A 15,479-nucleotide genomic window follows, 5' to 3' on the forward strand; every position below is an offset into this window, starting at 1 on the left:
GGCGGGATCGAATCCCGGCTACGGCGGCCGCATTTCGAAGGGGGTGAAATACAAGCACACCTGTGTACTTAGATTTAGGTGCACATTAAAGAACCCCAGGTGGTTCAAATTTCCGGAGACCCCACCTACAACGGCGTGCCTCATAATCAGAAAGTGGTTTTGGCACGTTAAAGAAAAAAATGAAGAATGTAAAGGCCATGAAATGAACAAGTTGAGGACGCATACTTTAGTGAAACATTGTCATTCAAGAACCTTGTTTACATTTTTATACATATACAACGGCCAGGGAAAAATCTCACTGACGCTGTCCTTTGTTCCAGTGTATTGCGCAGAAGCAGCTGTCACCGGTTGTGTTGTGAGTAATCGCACTAAATTTATAGTCGCAACAGAGAGGCCATATAGAAAGCGGGAGTTCTGCAAAATATACTAGGGCGAGTCAAATGAAAGTAAGCCAATGCGAATATATGACTAATGGGGCGCTTTGTTTAAAAGTAGTTTCCATGAGCATTTAGACATTTGTCCCACTGAATAATGAGTCGCGTGATTCCAGTCTCATAAAGCTTCTTGTGTTGCTGCTTCAAAGAGTCGGTAACTGACTCTTTCACGTCATCGTCAGACATGAACCTGGTTCACTTGAGCTGGTTATTTTATCGTCCCAAAATCTGGAAGTCACAACGCGACAGGTCTGGGCTGTATGGCGGATGTGGTAGTGTTTCCCAATTGAAGTTTGCTAGTTTTGTGTTAACCACATCAGTGACGGGAACGGGCATTGTCATAGAGCAAGATGATCCCATTCGTCTATATTCCACGTCGTTTGTTCTTGATTGTGACACGCAGCCGATCCGGCATTTCACAATATCGGAAACAATTGATAGTCTCTCCAGGTTTAGCAAATTCAATCAGTAATGGCCCCTGATGATCTAAAAAAAAAGTCAACAACAACAACACCATTCAGGCAGAAATGACAGCCTTTGCTTTCTTTGGGGGTGGTGAATTCAAATGTTTCCACTGTAAGCATTGCCGTCGTGTTTCAGGCTCATAATAGTGGCACCATGATTCACCCCTGGTGACAACTGCAGACAGGAAGTCGTCACCCTCATTGTGATACCGGATCAGATAAGTCAAGGCAGCATCGAACCTCTCTGTCTTCTGGCGGTGTTATGTTAACTTGTTCTATAATCTTGGCATCCATTGCACACACAAGAGCCGATAACTGAGATGTTCATGAATTATTGTGTGAACCGAACTTCACATGCTCTACCAATCCATCTATGCTTATCCTCCGGTCTTGTCTAATCAGGTCATCAACCTTTGCAACTGTGTTAGGGGTGATTGCACAGTGACTTTGGCCCGGTTTTGGATCGTCTTCGCAACTTTCACGTCCTTCTTTGAGCCGTTTGCTTCAACGCTTCACAGTGGCCAATGAAATGCAACGTTCAACAGACACGGCAGTGATACGGCCAATAAGTTCTTTTTGGGAAACACCTTCAGCTGTCAAAAACCTCACGACACCACACTGTTCTATTTTTGGAGTGTCCATTATGTCACACAACCATGTTCAGCTCAGTGTATGAGAGCTTTAAAGAACCTTTATCCTCACAATTGTATGTAGCTTTTGTAAATGAGAGGTGGCTGCATGCTACACGCATGCCTTGCACATAATGAACCAAGCCATTATTGCACAAGGTGGGTAGGCCCACTTTCATTTGACTTGCCCTCATACATTACAAATGCGAAGATACAATGGAATATACAAATGCGAAGATACAGCTTGATGAAGGGCAAGAAAGTGTTACTGGAAACAAATTTCACTGCACGTATTCACAAAACCTCTCAACAAGATATTTAAATATACATATAAGTCTCCAATAAATCTATGTATCTTAGAAAATGTCACTGTAGATAATGCGTCAAACAAGGCAAATAAACATGTTGCGCAATCAAAGATATACAGATCACAGAATCCTAAGGCCCGCCCCCCCTCCATCCACTCCCCTTTATGTATCGCGCACGACGGAAGGTGGCGTGCTTCCTTCATACTTTTCTCCCTTGCACACAGACTGAGCCACCATTGTTGGCTCACACGTGCCCCCCCCCCCCCCCCCCCTAATGGTTTCACTCGCACATACAGAATACGGTGCGCGGTCACGATTTTATCGCCCTTGGATACGGAATATGAGGGCGACGGCAGTATTTAACCTGCATGGAGAGTCCATATAATTGCTACCGCAATAATGTAGTAAGAGTATCCGGTAACTGAAGCGTCCTGTGGCTCATTACTTTCTGCAAAAGAAGTAAGAAAATCAAACTTTCCCCATGCAACAATTCGCTGCCACGCAACAATGCCTTCTTCTTCTTCTTTTCTATATATATATATATTTTTTGTGAAGTGGGGGCACCGAAATGAGAAAAAAACAAAACTCGAAGGAAAGCATGTTGGCCACAATCGAATGCCTGCTTTTGGCACTTAATGTGGCTACCGAAGGAATATTGAAGAAAACGTGAGACACTTGGTCCACAGATAACCATATGGATACTGCTCAGTATCCTACACCGGCAAGACGACTTTTCAGAGAGGTTGTGCTCAAGCGAACACGTTGCAATCCGTCGAGTCCTCACAGTGATGGCAACGAGCGACCATTGTTTCTTTTTCTTGTCTGCTAGCCAGAAAATGCCAAGAACTCTTCCAGGCGAAAATCCTCTTGGCCAGAGAAAAACTAATACGCACCTAAGTGTGCCGCGTGGTGGTTGGCGCAACACAAGAAAAATGCATGTGAGTAAAACGCAAGCTTGCTCTGGCAGCTTGCAGGTAGCGAGAACAAGAAAATTGAAGAGGCTCAATGTGTCCTTGCTCCTCCAGAAATTCAAGAGCGATGAATACAGGAGAAGGGCTGAGCAAACGCAGAGAACGGTGTGGCCGGAGGTCTTGCCTTATATGCACCATGTAACCCACAACTTAAAGAAGGTTGCAGACAAACATGGGGTGCCAGTCGTATTCTCTGCGCCAGGCAAGCTTGCCCAGCTGTGTCCTTGCATTCTTTCTGATGGGAGCAAGAAACGTTGTTGTAGAGTACATGCCAAGCCGTACACAAAATAGGCTACTGGAGTCGTGTATGAGTTTCCGCTGTCCTGCGATATGACATATGTCGGCCAAACTGGTCAATGAGTAAATGAGCATGCGTGGAAACATGAGCTGTCACTGAAAGGTAAAGACGGAGCACATTTTCCTAAGCACTGCAATTCACATCTGTGTGAGCCACGACTGGATAAGATACGGATTCTTGGAAGAAGCAGGGACACCACGGCACATGAATTGTTAGAGGTGTTTCATACTAAAGAGTGAGGTTTGTCTTGTATTAGCAACACATCAGTTTTACTTTTGCATGCAGAAAAAAGGTTTTTTAATAGCCAGCTGTGATTAGGGTGTTCTGCGATTGATGTTGTTCTGTATGTTGCGCATTCGCCTGCTTGTATATATTGGATGTTATACAATAGAGAATAAACAGTCGAAAGTTAGCGCTCCCCTTGTTCCCTTCCGTCATTCCTTGTTTGTGGCAAGCAATCATATTTATGGTCTACTCAGCTGGAAGCGACAGTTGTATGTTAATTTGAAGAAAGCTTTCTTTGTGTAGCTGTGTTTTGTAGACATGACTACTTTAGGCCAAATCACGTTCAAGACGAGCTGAACTTTCTATTTTTAAGCATTTTCATGGCTGTCAGAGTGCGTTTTAAAAGAACACTAAAGAGGAAAATTATTTCTTTTGCATCAGTAAATTGCCCTTCTACGACACTAAAAACACCACTCTTACCACGATAAGATGCTCGGCAAGCAAGAAAAAGAGCAAGAACGAAAGACGGGTGGCGACACCTCCTTGAAGTGCCCGTACCTGGTCGCTGTGACGTCATGGATTTTGATGGCATCTTCTAGGGCCTACTTAATTATATAGCGATACAGATTGATTACATTGTGTTCAAAAGGAACCAACTATTAAACAAAGCAAGTTTCAGGAACCTTTACTCAGCCAACGTGGCCCAAATGCGGAAACATACTTTGGAATCCCTGACATCACAATGACGTAGCGGGGTCGGGGTTTCGGCGCGAAATTCAAATACTGATACTTCGGGCTGCATTTTCTCATCTAATAATCAAACTATTATTTTGAAATGACTGCCTGCAGGGTTCTCAAACAATGCTTTATTAGACCAAATAGATTTAGTGTTTTGCTTTAGTGCCCCTTTAAGAAACTCGCCTAGACATTGGTGGAAGATTTCCCTCTAGGTAGCATTGTAAGAAAGTCTGGTCAAATGTTTCACCAAACCTGGTGTAAGCTTTCAGAAATACTTGTAATATTTGTAAATAGGGCTTATTATTTTAAGGCGAGAGCCTTAAGTGGCTCATTGCAATGGCTCATACCCAAAAAATGCATCGTCCCTTGCAAAGGTACAAAAACTATCAACATGAGCAATAGCTCATCCCTCTCGTAATACAGAGGCTACAAGCAGTCAGCAAAGTGAAGCGTACAGTGCATACATTCATGAAAAGGTGCTAATTTTTCAAAATTGTGGAGGCATAGAAAAAATGGTTGGGGTGTAATAACAAGGCAGATGGCACCACCTGAGTGTTTTTTTAAGTATGAGGGCAAATAAGAAAGTCTTTGCCTCTATTTTTTATTAGTCAAAATCAGGCACATGCAGTTAATTACAGATATACATACTATTTTACGTACCTTACACTATTTTTCCACGTAGTCCCCACACTGGTTTAGACATTTGTCCCATCTCAGCACTAAATTTGTGATGCCCCTGTGGTAGAACTGTGATGCATGCGGCCTCCTCGAATGCTCATTGTCATGCAAGTCTTCACTACCTTTTGCGAACTCGCAACAGCACCACCTCAAACTTGTCAAAACGAGACACCTTTCCTCATATGTGGGCTGCATTTCCCTGTGAATTTCAATGGCTGTTCATCCCTTGCTCTATAGAAACGAATCACACTTCGTTGCTTGTATGCCTTGGATGTGTCAAGCACGACCACCATCTTCAACAACTTGCCGGGCCATTCCTGTCCAAGAAAGTCTACTGCTGAGAATGGATATGTTGACTTTGCATTTGCAGCCTTAATATGGCTAAAAAAATAGGGGCAAAAGTTTCTGAATTGCCCTCGTACTACGGGCACTTCACATCCTGGTGTTTTGTACATTCACAAAGCTCTTCGACCAAGCAGGACCACATGGCAGAGTGCATTTGGTTGTGTTTGTGAATTGACATCTTTATTTTTAGCTGATGCTGTCACCTAGCTCTGGTTTATCTTTCTAAAGATTTCACGATCTGGAAGCAGTTGCACCTGTGTGCATCTGCTCACCATTGAAAAAGTGTGTTGTAAGGCAAAGTTTACTGTATAAGGGCATGAATGACCACATAATGAGTTGTATCTTATTTGTGGCCAACATAGGAGCTACGCTGTAAGTTTAGCTTTGTATGCCAAGTCATGGGAGTGAGCAACTCTCTTTCAACTGCGAGTTCTCACTTTTACGATCATGAAACTCGACATCCTATACTACTGGCATGCCATTGTGTCATTTTTAAGGTGCAGTGTTACCAAAGACAATAAATGTGAAAAGCTCAAGGCCCTTCTGTCATCACATGACTTTATGCACAACCTACTTATCAAGTTTAAGAGCAAAGCGAGAACAAGGTGAAAACGAGAGCCAATGTTTCGACAAGTAGACTTGTCTTTTTTGAAGATGACAAGTCTACTTGTCGAAACACTGGCTCCCGCTTTTACCTTGCTCTCGTGAAGACAAGTCCACTTGTTGAAATGTTGGCTCCTGCTTTTACCTCATTCTCGTCCTGCTCATCATCTTGAATTTTCATCTCCCACCTTCCCTGTATTTTCACTTAACCAGCCGATGTTTCTTTTGACAAATTTGTCTCTTTCAATAATTACGGATCTTCAAATCAAGAGTGCACTTGCGCATGAGGTTCATCTAATGCTAGGGATCGGCTTCAGTGCACTGCACCTGGTGTCACAAGTGTGCTAGATCTCAGTCATAGCTGTTCCAGAACCTTTTCAGGTTACGCATTGGCTACCAGATAGCTGAGAGGAACATTTCTGATCAGTTGACTTAGCACTAGCGGATCATTCTAGTACAGGGTGCAAGTAACGAATCCTAATGTAAAGCTTCAGCTGTCTCATTCATTTCAGAACTACGAGTTGATTTTTAAGCTGTTGCCAGTTGATAGTGACAATATACGGAAACTCGCTGATGAGTTTTTATTGCTATTAGGATTATGCAGTTGCTGACACTGCTGACCCTTTATCATTCTGTGTACCTTAGGATTTACAGTGGCCAGTTACCTTACACTGCATGCTCAGGCTTCTAGCCATCCAAAATTTGAGTGTTGTCAAGAGAGCATTTTTTATGCTACAAGTTATCAACCATTAAAAGTGTGCTGCCATCTGTAATGCCAACCTTTTAAACAAATGTTTTTATTGCAAGCTGTAACTGTATTATAGCTGTAACTGTAACTGCTGTATTAAGTAGAAGACAGTTGTCATATATATATATAAACAAACCTGCTTTTGCTAAAGTTTATGCATACTCGTATAGTAAATATCTTGTATCTGTAAACTAAAATGGTTGTGTTCCTGATATATGTCTGTATGGGCACAGTTCTTTATTATGTCTTTTGTTCCTTTGCCAGGCTATTGAACATAACTTTATTATTTCTTATGTTAATACTAAAATGTGTCCTTAGTCTTAGCCTGTCCTCACTTATTAGTTGCAAGTCATCTGTGAAGTTGCTTAATATGCTGATTTATTCCCTGTTAATCCTTACCCTTAATCACTCCCAATCTACCATCATGAATACTTCCTGCACCACTTCTTGGTTTTCATTGAGATTTTGTATTCAACAATGTTTTATCATTTAATTTGAGCCTGGCAGTGGTATTTGTGTACTGCTGTGACACAGTAAGGTGGCACGATGGCATCTTCATGTATTACCTTACGATAGTGGTGTGCAGGCTGCATATGGTGAAACAGAAGTGAGGGCAGCCATGAAGGATTTTGTGTGTCGCTCACTGGGAACAAGAGAGCTGCAAGGTTAGTCGGATACTGTGTTGCTGGGCGGACACTTCTGCAGTTGGTGCATGTTAACTGCACCAAGCAGGTACAATTGGCATTACTTTTCATTTCTGGCCCGTGAGAAGGTATTTGTTACAAGGTATTTCTACATTGTAATAATTAATAAATAAATAAATAGGGATTTTACTTTCTCTCTTTCTGACCCACTGGCATGGATCATTAGCTTGGCACAAGGCTTTGTGATGTGGGGGTGTATGGTAGCCTTGAAATGTGAAAGTTTCCACAAAGTTAAACAGAATTGAAACAGCGAATGGCCTCAGTGAATTGAGAAAAGATAATGTAGAAATGGACATATATCATGAGTGAGGGGCTATAGTTTAGTGTTCTTTTTTTTTTTCAGGGTTAAACAGTGTCTTGGCATGGTTAAACAATTTTTATACTTGTGTACTTTCAGAGATGTCTCAATTTGGAGGTGCTGGCAAAAATCCACCATGGATGAGGGCCACTGGTGAGCTTTGTTAGCCTACATTTATCCACACTTGTCCTAGATTTTCCTTCTTTCTCTTTTTGTAGAAGGCACCTGTGATGTAGATTGAACCTGTTGCATTAATTCTTTGCAAAATGTGAATCTTTGTGATGCCTCGGATCCTGTGAAAGGGTTAAGCTGTGAAATATCTTAATGAATGAACAAATGGTGCTAATGTACCACCTGTTGCTTTTTTTCTTGCACATTTTTGTTACCCATGCCAGCTTTAAGGAGCCATGTTTGCAGCTCACTGCATGCATTTATACAGGATTATGTAAAACTTTTCCACCAATTGTGCATCAAATAACGCACTTAAACCAGTCCCCAGTCCCTCCTCTTTTTTTTTTATTCTGAACTTGTTGAAACCCACTTTTCATGTACGGTTATACCGTTTACCAGAGGGTTTGATTACTAGACAAACCCTCTAAGGTGAAAGTATGGTTGATTAGGTACCATGATATCAGTCGGAAATTATCACTTTCTAAACTGGCTTGTTACACTGCTAATTACGAGGTCGCGGGATCAGATCCCGACAGTGGCAACCGCATTTCGATAGGGGCAAAATGCAACAACGTCCGTGTACTGTGCATTGGGTGCACGTTAAAGAACACCAGGCGGTCAAAAATAATCTGGCACTCCTCATAGTCAGATTGTAGTTTTGGCATGTAAAGGTCCAGAATTTAATACAACTTTTAAAAGTTAAACTTGCTAAATTAGGTATTCCATCTTTTTAAAGAAATACGTGTATGGTATGTGTTTTGACTTTTCATGTTGAGTAACTTTTGCTTACATGGATCTTTTATTGCAAATCTCGTATGTTTGTTTAAGGGTTAAGACCTTGCAGACCCTATTTAAGACTGCATAAGGAAGGCTTCACAGTGACTGAACAGTAAAAAAGAAAGTTAGGTTTGTAATAAATTGTTCAGTTCTTGCTCTGAAGTACATAGAGTTGGGTTTCTTAACATACTTATTAACCTGTTGAAGCACATTGTACATAGTTAAATAATACCTTGGAATCGCAAGCACTAAAAAAGTGTAGTTTAAGTCATGTTGTATAAGTATCAAGATGCTTCTTTGTATGTCTGTATTGCAATATCTGTTGATATGTGCAAATCATGTTTGAGACATATGCAGTAGAAAAAATGTGCTGAAAGATACCCTCTGGGCGATACTGGTGGTGCGAGTATGTGGCCACGTATGGGTTCTTTTTTTTTTTTAACAGTAATGATTTATGTGAAGCTAATTTCGGAAATGGCTGGGCATTTTCCATGTACACAGCACATGAAATGGTCGATGTCATTTTGGCATCTGGTATATTTTACGGAGTACAATTATGAAACACACATTTGTGGACACTAGAAAACTTGCTGAAAAATTTAAAATTTGAATATGTTCTGGTGCTGCGTGTTGTTGCTGAAGCTTAAGATGTAAGAGATGTATATTAAAACTAAGTTTTATGCACACAGAATTGATTTTTGTCTGAAGGTTTTAAGCTTTTAAGTGCCATGGCCAAGTATACTAGTCTGGCTGCGGACACACGCTCCTGGCGGTGCCCAAGGCAACTCATGAATGTGAAAGATGTGTAGACTGGTTGTACCATCTATTCAGAAGTTGGTTAAACAAAACTATTATAGTAGGTTTTGTTTTTAAATGACAAATTATGCTACAAAGCTTATCAACTGTTGTTGCTCTGGCATAGCGGACCAATGCAAAAAGCCTGCACATTTTTTGTATGATGTAAACTTCGAAGAACTTCTGACGTTTGATTCGTGGGACTTCAATATGTTGATTACGAGGTAAGGCTATGTTGCCTGAGGAACACTAATTATCCCAATTAAAATCATGAAATAGCCTAAATTCCAAATTTTTGCTTGAATTTTCAGAGTTTAAAATTTGTGAACTGTTGAACAACCAATGCCTTCTTTACCAGATGCCCGCCGCGTTGCTCGCTTTCCCATTGCGGCGGCGGTTCCCTTAGTTCAGCATAAATTCCGTAAGGCGGCGCTCGTTGCCTTTTTAACTTCCGGCGGTGGCGGCTGGCTGCTTCCGCTGGCGCATCGATAGTGCTGGTATGCGAGGGCTTCTGCTAGCGAGTGTTCTCGTGGGCGTCTTTTTTTTATATATATATACACCTATATATATATATATATATATGTTCATTCGTTAGTCATTTTCATTATCGCAACTGTTTGCCCGCTTCTTATATTATGCAGCACGGTGCTGGTAGATCATACATATTATACGTCTTATCAACTTTGCGTTACTGTTCAAGACTTTTTTTTCACTATGCGGCAAATGCGTTTTTCCAAGAACACTAAATAACTGGCTACCTTAAACTACGCTTTTCAGTGGCATGCACGGTAACATGCGTACAATCGACACACGCACTCTAAAATAAACTTGGGCCTTACGGTTTAGCTTGTGATGTCGGTGCCTCCGCCAATGCACCAGCCATCAGGAGATCGTCGAGTTTCTACTAGTACATCACTTGTTGCTTCTGCTTGCTCGTCGGCCGCGCTTGAACGAAATAGCGCTTAATTGCAGTTTGTGTTGAAGTGCTGCTTGGTCGACCGAGTTCATCAATCGCACAGAACACAATTGTCTTGGTGTAACACGTGAAGTTCACACTGCCAGCAGTGCAAGGAAGAATTGCTATATTTCGCGTTCACCAACACTCTCTCTCTCCCAAGAGAACGCGTCAAACCATGTGCAGTGTTTGCGTCCGGCAGCATGTATCTTGGAAGTCGCATGTAATCGCTCATGCGTGTTGAAGTAGTGATGCTTTCGATCGGGTCACGCGTGCTCATAGCAATGTATATAGCACAGGTCGCTTTCAGAGAGCACGCGTTGCGCACATCAAGCAAAGTATTTAAGGCGTAAGCCTTTAGTAGCTCATGAATGTGAGAATGCAGGAAAGCGGTGACCACCGGCGAGGGGAGCAAGGAGATGAGGCGTCATGGTAGTAGCGCTGTGCGAGTGGGCGCATGGGAGAACGCGGACATGCGCATGTGGACATCGGCGACAAACCTTGCAGCCATATGGCTGTGATTTCATCCCATGCTCGCGGCCACGGTGGCGTCCGTTGCAGAACAGTTCAGAAAACACTAACAGAGGCACTTATAGATAGGCTTTCGCCTATCGCAGTTTAGCTCAGCAAAGTGCCCATATATTTTTGATCCCAGCCCTAAAGAAGTTTGGTGATAGGGATGGGATGGCCAGGCTTGAGGCATTCATATTTTTCGTGGGAACTGAGCACGTCCACTTCTTCACGCTTAAATTGGATGGCCGTGAGTGTGTCGTTCAAATGGCCTGCCTGAGAATTATCACTGCAGTGGCAAACCGCGTAGACATTTGAATCTACATTTTAATAACTTTTCGTGAAATAGGTTTGCGTTCCAGCAGCTTGACAGTGGCATGTCTGTCGGTTGTTCCAAGTGCACAGTTACTGAAAAATGGTTTGATGAACTTCGTAGTTATGAGATGCAAAAGCCTTCTGCGGTGAATGGTATCTGTGTTGCCACATCGCAGAAGTGGTAGTCCCACGAGGAGTTCGACACTCCTTTCCACGCAAACCTTGAGTGGTTGTGAGTATGATTTTCTATGCAGGAGCACGCTGTCGACAAATTTCCTGAGGCATATCAGAAGTTTCACAAGTTCTCGGCTTGGATACATGAGCCCCCCCGCGATCTTGATGTGCGATAAGGCCAAGGAGGGGAGTGTTTGCTTTGGTTCCTTGCAGCATTGCAACACATTCGGTGCAGGGGATGTTTTCGCTTGCCACTCTCACAATGGATCCTCCGACCATTGCCACGCTGGTGACATCTGGATTTGACGCACATGGCGTGTCCGAGAGGCACTGTTCTTTTAGCCTATTCACCGCCGTGTCTAAAACCTTTTCTGCAGTACTCGTGGTCTTTGTGGGAGTCTGACATATTGGTAGAAGCTGTGTCGACGAAAACGATGTCGAGCTTCTCGCGTTGCTTTGGATGGAGGAGGCAACGATGCTGGTCTTGACCATCTTTTCTATTCTGCACACTGCACTCTTTACATCCAGGGCATCGTTGCAGCCGGAGCTACGCTGCAGGAATCCAAACATGGCCTCTATGGGGTCACTTGAAAACTTGCCCGTAAGCACAAACTTAAATTTCTTGTGAGAAAGAAGGAACTGAATAGATTCCACGTTTGACATCGTTGTAAAGACGAGCGCATGGTGCGTTCCCTTGCGCAGGAAGTTTTCTGCGCGGCTTTTAGTTTTCAGCTGCTCAATGTAAGAAAGGAACTCGCCCTCAAGCCAATGCAGCCTCGGGTCATCAATTTCAGAAAACTGACGAGCATCTTCGTCATTGCGATGGATGGGCTGCTGAAGATTGCTCACATTCATGCATGTGAACCACTTGTGGAAGGCTTCCATGAACTCAACAGTCGGCCCCACAGATGCAAATTCAAAATTGAAGCTGTGGCTTGCCTGATCCCTGAGGTATTTGAGTGCTGCAGTTACTGCAGGAGAAAATAACTGCACGGCCATCTTCAAATTCATTTTTTCAATATTTGACGAGAAAACGTGCTTCCTTGTAAGGAACCTGATTGGCCGCACTGTTGATTGTTTCTGCATCTTGGAGAGCACTTTGATGTACTTTTGATGCAATTTCCTTGTTTTTACCAAATTCCTTGGTCAGGAATTGAGACCTGATGTTTTTTATAATGTGGCTCTGATCGAATGCGAAAAATGTATCCATTGATGGATCTACCGGATGCGGTGCCCGTGTTTTTGCTTCTCTGCCACTCAGAATTTCCATAGCGGTTATGTTGATTTTGTGGTTGTCGGTTACAACTCTGATGATGTCAAAACCAATGCAGGCTGTTTTGATGACGACGGGACGAAGGACTTCGGCGAGCTGGTCTCCAGTGCAACCTTTGGTGAAGAAATAACCTACAGGAATCTTATATCTTGCTTGCAGGCCACAAAGCAGAAAACACAGCAGTGAATTCGCCAGATGTTCACCTTCAGCTGCAGGAGCAAGGTACTCGAGGTCAGGACCTTGGTCGACATCACCAATGAATGCGCCCCTTTGCTTGTGGTAGAGCAGCTTTTGTTTAATTCTCATCTTGTCAGCAACGAGGCTACATACTTTTGACTGTGGTGTGTCCAGATTCTCAAGCCCCGCTTCCAGGTGGGAGCGAACCAACTCGCTGAAACCGACTTTGCCGGACGTAGTACCGAAGTATTTTTGTAGCGTTGTTCTGCAAGGTAGCTTGAGAAGCTCTTCGCACCTCAAGTATTCGTAGGCTTTTGTCGAAAGTGTCGCATTACGATGCCATGCCTGATTGTTACTTCCGACCAGCGTGGTGTTTTCTTTTTATATTATTTTACTTGGTCGAGGAGCAGCACTGCTTTTGCCGTCCCCTCCTCGGCGTCAGCCACAACTTCCAGAAATGCAGAGACGTAGCACTCTTCTTTCAATTTTTGAAGTTCTTCTTTGTAGGCGTCTACAGTTCTGCGCAGTTTATCATTTTCTGCTCACAGCGCACATTCTTATCGTCGCCATAGCTTTCTTTCTACAAACACGCTTGACGTGTTTGAGCTCCATCTTGTTTGCATCTTGGAACAAGCGCAAAGCCTTTGTTGATTGCCTTTATTTCTTCACTGAATCTGTTAGAGCGCTTTGGTCTTCTGTTTGTGCGTCATTGTCCTCCCTTGCAGCAGGCTCTGAAAAATGCGCTCCATTGTTTTCTGAGTTAACTTGCAAGCCACCAGATGGCAAGGAACCAATGGGAATAGTACAGCCAGGGCCTCGATTAGGCGCCGAGTCCTCGTTTAGGGTATCTTTACTAGCTGCCACGCCAAACAAAAAGTTGCTCATAGCTGGTCATTCTTGGTTGCTGGACAAGTTCCAAAGTGCAGCCGGGAATAGCTATTGGGCAAAATTCTGTGGCAGTTCCAGAAGGGTCCTCGTTGAAGTTTGTCTCAGCTGACTGCTCATCGTGTGGCTACGAGCCAAGTACTTTGCTTTCAGAAGGCAGCATGCAGCCAAGCGTGCCTGTGGGCGACGAATCTCGCTTGCGTTTTTCCGCTATGGCACACCCGGCGTCTGGCTCTCGTGAAAAGCACTCGCTAAACAAGCTGGGGACCGCTCCAGGCTTAAGTCGACATCGCATTTAGCAGCTTTCTCTGAAATCGCACTCCCGAAAGTGCAAACTGCAAACTACCGAATAGCTTGAAGTCAGTGTGGGCATCCAGTTCTCCCTAGGAATAGCCTCAAGCCATCTTTCATGCAAACTGCTGTCGACCGGTATTTCATGAAACAATACGCCAGGATGTCGGCATTGAGTGCTTGACTTACATTGCGGCACACAGCAATAAGGCATAACGACTGCAGTATTTGTTGGACACCACGGGTAGAAGGATTCACATTTAGGAGGTCTTAAATTGATGGATAAATGACAGATAAAAGGCGCAGGAACTGCAAGCGTAAAGAGCCAGCATTCACCTAAACAATTCCTGCGATGAAGTACGTCTGTCAACTCGAAATACTTCACACACAAACTGATGCAAAGCAACACGTCTGCTAACTCCAACTGTTGTCGCAATATTGGTAAAGCGCGTTTAAGAGCTGTGTAAACCGCACTCGAAAACCTAAAAACATGTTTCATGGCATTTCTTAACAGGCATTGAGATTTCATCTCTTTGATCAAACATTCAAACAAAAAATGTAGCATAGCCTGTCGTCTGCGCAGCTCCGCGCAACGCGCTTCCCGCAGCCGGCGTCGTCTGCTCCGCAACCGTGCTGCCGCGTGCCGAGCCTGCTGCCTCCGAGATGGCAACAGATGCCGTGGTAATCTCAGAGGCCGCAGCATGTGATCTAGGTTGCAGACATCCGCCACAAGCGGCGCTCGTTGCCTTTTCGCGGAGGAGAGAAAAGAGAGAGGGCCCACAACCGAGTTTACGGACAACACGGCTGACATCTAGTAAAGGAGGCATTGGAACAACGTATTTCCAATAAATAGCATTTGAATGTATAGCTTGCAAATGAGTTTCATTCAGAGAAATTGAATTTATGGCACTTAATAGTAACACTCAACACCCAAAGGGTTAAAGGGACACTCAAGGCAAATTTTAAGTCAACGCGGACTGTTAAAATACCATACCAGAAACCTCGTGGTGCTTGTTTTGCGCTAAAAGAAGACTTAGTTTAAGAGAAAATCACGTCTGAAGTGTTTGCATACCTTTAGCCCAATTCAAATTGCCCTTCCTTGAGTTGGGTTCACCCGCCGTGGTTGCTCAGTGGCTATGGTGTTGGGCTGCTGAGCACGAGGTTGCGGGATCGAATCCCGGCCACGGCGGCCGCATTTCGATGGGGGCGAAATGCGAAAACACCCGTGTACTTAGATTTAGGTGCACGTTAAAGAACCCCAGGTGGTCGAAATTTCCGGAGTCCTCCACTACGGCGTGCCTCATAATCAGAAAGTGGTTTTGGCACGTAAAACCCCGTAATTTAATTAATTAATTTGAGTTGGGTAGTGGTGACATTGCATATGCTCTCACTGCCATTTACTGTCATCGGTGAATAGAACGCCACCTGATAGATGGCGCTACAGTTTTTCATGCAAAATTCAAATGCACAAACATGGAAATATCAAACCAAGACAGCATTGGATTTGCTGCTGCGACTGCTCGTGGTAAAGTGTTTGAGCATCCTACGACATCACATGGATGTGGCTGTCTGTGCTAGTTGCAGTTCGTGTGAGTTTCCCGAGCCAGAAAAACCAGCGCAGCACTGTGCGATAACGAAACTGCTGAAACACGAAGGCGCGGGCTATACTTGAGTCCAGCGAAAATGTAACCTTTAAACAATTTTCGTCGTCAT

General features: G+C 43.6%; 1 protein-coding gene across 3 annotated transcripts in view; it reads left to right on the forward strand.

The window, feature by feature from the left end:
* The window catches only part of LOC135916572 (cell division cycle and apoptosis regulator protein 1-like), a 236,534-nt gene that overhangs the window by 5,186 nt on the left and 215,869 nt on the right, over nt 1-15,479 (forward strand). For all 3 annotated transcript variants that reach the window (XM_065450003.1, XM_065450005.1, XM_065450004.1), the window contains exon 2: nt 7,543-7,596. In XM_065450003.1, coding sequence (XP_065306075.1) covers nt 7,545-7,596 — 52 coding nt within the window. In that variant the 5' untranslated portion in view covers nt 7,543-7,544. The remainder of the gene's footprint in view (nt 1-7,542; nt 7,597-15,479) is intronic.

Source organism: Dermacentor albipictus, chromosome 1 (assembly GCF_038994185.2).
Source record: "Dermacentor albipictus isolate Rhodes 1998 colony chromosome 1, USDA_Dalb.pri_finalv2, whole genome shotgun sequence".
Taxonomy (NCBI): Eukaryota; Metazoa; Arthropoda; class Arachnida; order Ixodida; family Ixodidae; genus Dermacentor; species Dermacentor albipictus.